Source organism: Cryptococcus neoformans, chromosome 14 (assembly GCF_000149245.1).
Source record: "Cryptococcus neoformans var. grubii H99 chromosome 14, complete sequence".
Classification (NCBI taxonomy): domain Eukaryota; kingdom Fungi; phylum Basidiomycota; class Tremellomycetes; order Tremellales; family Cryptococcaceae; genus Cryptococcus; species Cryptococcus neoformans.
The window spans coordinates 373219-378218 of record NC_026758.1 but is presented as its reverse complement, the minus strand read 5'-3'; the positions used below and the strand labels follow the sequence as shown (position 1 = coordinate 378218).

Below are 5000 nucleotides of genomic sequence, written 5' to 3'. Positions count from 1 at the left end.
GAGGATGTTCGCAATTCCTTTCCTCATTGCCGAACCACTCCTCTTGTAAAGTCACTCATTAACATTCATCTCATATCTTTCCATTCCCATCTATACTTCATCTCCAAATCATGTCCGCGGAGCAGCCTGCCACAAAGACGTCCAGAGGTCCTGCAGAGGAAGTCGTTGCAAAGCGTCTCAAGGCTCTTGGCAAGAAGCTCGTACGTCATTTCAGGATGGGACCGGTCATCAGAGTCGACTGACCCCTAATGCTCACAAACCGTAGCAACGGTTCAGGGGATACGCAAGTCAGAAGCCAGAGACACTCAATGCCGACCAAAGGGCCGGTTTGGCGAGCTTGCCTGCGCTGGAGGGTACAGTCAAGGAGCTCGAAGAGCTTTCCAAGCAGATTGAGGTGGGTTCATTCTAGACACTACCACAAAAAAGTGGAGCGCTAATAGAATGAGCATTAGTATGTGGAGCTGGAACAGGCTGGCAAGGTTAGGGAGCTTAAAGATCAGGCAAGAAAGGATGCAGAGGCGCATGCTCTCGCTCAAGTTGAGCAGTTTCAGGTTCGTCACATTGCGCTCTCCTTGCATATACTTTGTCATGAACTAACCATCCATTATCATAGAGTACAATCTCCACTCCTCTCTCCCTCTTTCTACGTCTTTACAATCTCCTCCATCCGGCGCGAGCGTCAGACCATGACAACCTCACTTTCGGTCGTCTCGAGTTGCCTCGTAACATGCAAGAGGAGGTCCAAGCAACCGACGTTTTGAGAGTAGGCAGGTGGTATGAGGACTTGCTTGCCGGAAGCGAGAGGGGCAAGGTCATTGTCAAGTGCCTCGCTACCGGACCTGATGGCGCTGACGACGAGGGTGAGTCTCTTTATTATTGTATTTCAATTCTCAGTTCCGGCACTGACGCATTCATGAAGATGACCGAGTGCATCACTTGCTCAAGCTTCTCGCAGAATCAGGCTCACTTCCCGCCGAGGAAGAAGTTCCCCCTGCTGAAGAGCAGGAACAGCCCGCCGAAGAAACACCTGCCGCTGACGAGATCATTGAAGAGGTGCCTCAGGAAGCGGCTCCGGAGGAGGTTACCGCTGTAGCGGAGCCTGAGCCCCAATCTCAGTCTCAGGCGGATCAACAGCAGCCTAAGAACATGGTGTTCAACTTCTTGCAGGAAGATGAGTTGGCCGCTTCTCAACCTCAAGTAAGCCCTTTCTTACTACTTATGGCTTCTAAATTTGAGCTGACAAAAACAGATCTCTGAACCTTCTACCAGCCAACCCACCCAGACCCCCACCCCTGCCGAAACTGTCCCCACAGAAGACCCTATCCATACCTCTGCCCCTGAATCCGAACCCCAACCCACCGTCCGATCTGCCATTCCCTCGTTCGACTGGGCCGCCGAGGACGACGAACAACCTTCCGATTCCCCTGCTCCAGTCGAAAACCCTTCTGATGCCCAGCCTTCTCAGACAACGCAAGCTGAAGCCAAAACCTCCAACGATGAGACTTCCGATCAGATTATTGAGGAGAACGTCCTTGCCAATGCGCATGTTGCACAGCCTTTCCCTCAGGAGGCTGGTGTATCGGCTCCTCCGGCTGTGGACAGCACTGCACCAGCTCCTCCAGCGGCTAAAAATATGTCTGGCGGCCGAGGCAAGGGTAGAGGTGGTAGAGGTGGACGGGGTGGAAGAGGTGGCGGTCAGCAGAAGGGCCAGCAGAACCAACAACAACAACGGCAACAGCAAGCAGGTCAGGCGGGACAGAAAATGGACGATGACGGCTTCCAGGTCGTGGGCAAGTCTCCCATTGCCCAGCATGGCCCTGTTCCCACTCGAGGACGAGGTAGGGGAAAGGCATACTCCAGAGGACGTGGTGGTAAGTAACTTGGATTCCTGTGGGTACCGAACGGGACTAATGAATCTTGTTAGCCCGAGGTGGCCCCCGCCCTGTTGTTGACACCCGTACACCCCCTCAAGACGGACAATCATCTCCCGCTCAAGGCCAACAACGCCAGCAAAACCAACGATCTCCTAGACCTACCAAGCTCTCATCCGAGCAGGCTAAACCTACTCCCGCTTAAACCATAAAGCATGTCACCAAACATCTCCTAGGAAGGGAGGGCCAGACATATGAAAAGGGAAAGATGGACTTGTATACAGAATAAGTAAAAGACCGGATTGGTCAAAGTAATAGATCCCATACTCAATTACATGATGCATGGAGGATAATTAATTTGTGGATTTCTGTGCTCTTGTAGGTACGGTATAAGTGAAGATGCAAGACGGTGATGATTGCAGAAATAAAGGGTAGAGTTTGTGTGGATCATGCCTTTTGATACCGATCAGAAAGGAGGAACAAAATGTTGTACTTCGACCAGGCATAAAAGATTTAGTTTAAGCCTCCGACCGAGAGTATATAATGGCCGGCTGATGAATTTTTTATGATCCAGCTATAAGTCGTCACAACCAATGCCTTGTAACAACCAAGACAATAATCTCCGCAGCCAACAACACCTTTAGCATCATGTTGAGCAAACGCCTTGCTCCGATGACCGGCACTATCACGTCCTCATACCATTCCCACTCCCATTCTAATTCCAATTCCAAGACAGTCCATCTGTCAACTATTATTCTTAAGTCATCAGTTACTATTAATAACAAAATAGGTTCATCTCCTGCCATTGGACCTCCTCCTCGTAGCTTCTTCTTAACTTCACCGTCTGTTGCTTCAACGAGGGAGAAAGAGGAAAAAGGAAGGAGGGGACGGGAAGAAGAAGGAGAACGGAAGGCAGTTGAGTTATCGGTACATTTATAAGTGAAGACAAGTGACTGTGAGACATTGACGGACTTTGATGAGGAACAATAATAGACCGTGGGCGAGGTGGATTGATGCACACTCTACTATTGTATTTATCTATACAGAAAAAACATCTCGCTGGTAGATTGCCATGATTGTGTTACGTAATAATAGTTTGCCGAGAATTTGGCATTGGTGATCTCTCGTCATGGTTTGCTTACGTCGGCTTGCGGTGATTATAAAATGACTCTCTTCCCAGACGTCATTATTTTTTTCATCTACACTCATACTTTTCTTTACATCTGACTTTGATAAATATCCATAATGGCTGCCGCTAGGTTCCTGTCTTCTGCTAGGATTGCTCGTCCTTCCGTCATCGTGAGTGTATTGACGAAAGACATTGGTTTCTCCGAGTAGACAGCTCATGCTCTGTTATAACAGTCCAGGACTGCCGCTCAGTCCCGAGGCTACTCTTCTGCTGCTCCTTCCGGCGGTGCGAGTGAGTTTTGCTCTCTTGAAGGGACTCTTTAGCCCTATAAAGTTCAATCTGATTTAAGATGTAACGCAGACTGGCCCTTGCTCTTGTCTGTTGCGGGTGCTGTAAGCTTTTACTAACCCTTCCCATATTCCTCGACGTCACGGCTAATGTCGGTTTAACAGACCGGTCTCGGTGCATACGCGTACCTCCAGTACAACCCGTGTACGTCATTATTCTAGGCATATGCTGTGGTAATGATGAAACTAGGCTGATCATTTTCCAGCTATCAAGAAGGAGGTTGAGGCCAAGGTCAAGGGTGTTGAGGCTGAAAAAGCCGCTGCTGAGCGTACCGCTGCCGGTGTCAGCGCTTTTGTCAAGTAGGTCGCTCGACTTTTGTTCTAACACAACAATCGAGCTGACTCTTTATGGGATTAGGGACACTTGGATCCCTTTCACCCTCGAGAAGATTGAAAAGTACAACCACAACGCCAACATCTACCACTTCAGCTTTGGAGAGGAGGGTAAAGACAAGATTTCTGGCGGTGAGGTCGCCAGCGTCGTCCTTTTGAGGTCCCCTGAAGGTCCTGACCAAGTCAAGGACGAGAAAGACAAGCCTATCATTAGGTCAATCAGCATTTTGCATCTGATTTACAAGCGCTGATTTGCAATAGGCCTTACACCCCCATCTCGCCTCCTGACCAGAAGGGCTCCATTGAGTTTATGATCAAATCGTACTCCGTACATCTCTTCTAGCCCCGTTATATGAAACATAGCAACTAACTCGCTTGATCTAGGGCGGCAAGTTCACTCCTTACCTTACCAGCCTCTCCCCTGGTCAGCAGGTCCTCTTCAAGGGTCCCCTCCAAAAGTTCAAGTACCAGCCCAATAGCTTCGAGAAGGGCCTGTGTATCGCTGGCGGTTCTGGTATCACCCCCATGTGGCAGCTCATTAATCACTCCTTAAGCATTCCTGAAGACAAGACCAAGTGGACTCTTATCTACTCCAACGTCTCTGAGGCTGACATCTGTATGTCAACCTATCTCATTCTCGCAGTATCCACAGCTAACGCAATTGACAGTGTTGAGGAAGGAGTTTGACGCTCTTGCCCAAAAGTACCCTGGCCGTCTTGACATCAAGTACGTTGTCGACAAGGGACCTCGGGGCTGGAAGGGTGAGACTGGTTACATCACCGCCGATCTCATCAAGAAGACTTTCCCCAAGAATGAGGGCGAGAATGTACGTGCCTTTGTTTGTGGTCCCCCTGGCCAGATGAAGGCCATCTCCGGTGAGAAAGACGGTATGAAGCAGGGTGAGCTCTCTGGGGCCCTTAAGGACTTGGGTTACACTTCCAATGAGGTTTTCAAGTACTAAAAAACTGAGAAGAAGTGGTAAAAGTGATGGATAGAACTAGAAAGCAAGATGCATACATTGGACAAAATTTCTGTCGTGATAGGTTCTGATGGCTATAGAATTATTGTTTCTCGCCAGGACCCCACATGGGCTGGTCAAAAACGAGAGGGTCTAGCGCTTTTGTATTGAGCTGTCGCAACAATTATCAGTACCTTGGGACTCGCTGTCAACTTTGCTCACCAGATGCGGACCCAGTTGGTCCAATTTGGTCACACCCAGTAACCTCATTGTGGTTTCAATTTCGTCCCTCATAACTGATCTCACTATTAGAGCCAGTCTCCAGAGAGGGAAAAACAGGTTACTCACTTTCTATGGCGTGC

At 49.2% G+C, this 5000-nt stretch overlaps 3 protein-coding genes; 2 read left to right on the top strand and 1 right to left on the bottom strand.

Annotated features, from left to right (window-relative positions):
* CNAG_05463 (hypothetical protein) overlaps window positions 1–2306 on the top strand; it is a 2370-nt gene extending 64 nt beyond the window's left edge. Inside the window, exons 1-7 of the mRNA XM_012198400.1 lie at window positions 1–200; window positions 266–394; window positions 453–551; window positions 614–860; window positions 920–1197; window positions 1250–1871; window positions 1925–2306. The exon at window positions 1–200 is cut by the window's left edge and continues 64 nt beyond it. Coding sequence (XP_012053790.1) covers window positions 111–200; window positions 266–394; window positions 453–551; window positions 614–860; window positions 920–1197; window positions 1250–1871; window positions 1925–2076 — 1617 coding nt within the window. The 5' untranslated portion in view covers window positions 1–110 and the 3' untranslated portion in view covers window positions 2077–2306.
* A 744-nt stretch (window positions 2307–3050) lies between these two features.
* On the top strand, window positions 3051–4719 carry CNAG_05462 (cytochrome b5 reductase). XM_012198399.1 has 9 exons: window positions 3051–3170; window positions 3234–3291; window positions 3361–3392; window positions 3453–3492; window positions 3554–3647; window positions 3706–3894; window positions 3942–4008; window positions 4065–4296; window positions 4349–4719. The coding sequence occupies exons 1-9, from the start codon at window positions 3117–3119 to the stop codon at window positions 4639–4641; spliced, it is 1059 nt and encodes a 352-aa protein (XP_012053789.1). The 5' UTR covers window positions 3051–3116; the 3' UTR covers window positions 4642–4719.
* CNAG_05461 (L-lactate dehydrogenase (cytochrome)) overlaps window positions 4604–5000 on the bottom strand; it is a 2465-nt gene continuing 2068 nt past the window's right edge. Inside the window, exons 8-10 of the mRNA XM_012198398.1 lie at window positions 4987–5000; window positions 4861–4934; window positions 4604–4810 (exon numbers count right to left, since the gene is read on the bottom strand). The exon at window positions 4987–5000 is cut by the window's right edge and continues 125 nt beyond it. Coding sequence (XP_012053788.1) covers window positions 4742–4810; window positions 4861–4934; window positions 4987–5000 — 157 coding nt within the window. The 3' untranslated portion in view covers window positions 4604–4741.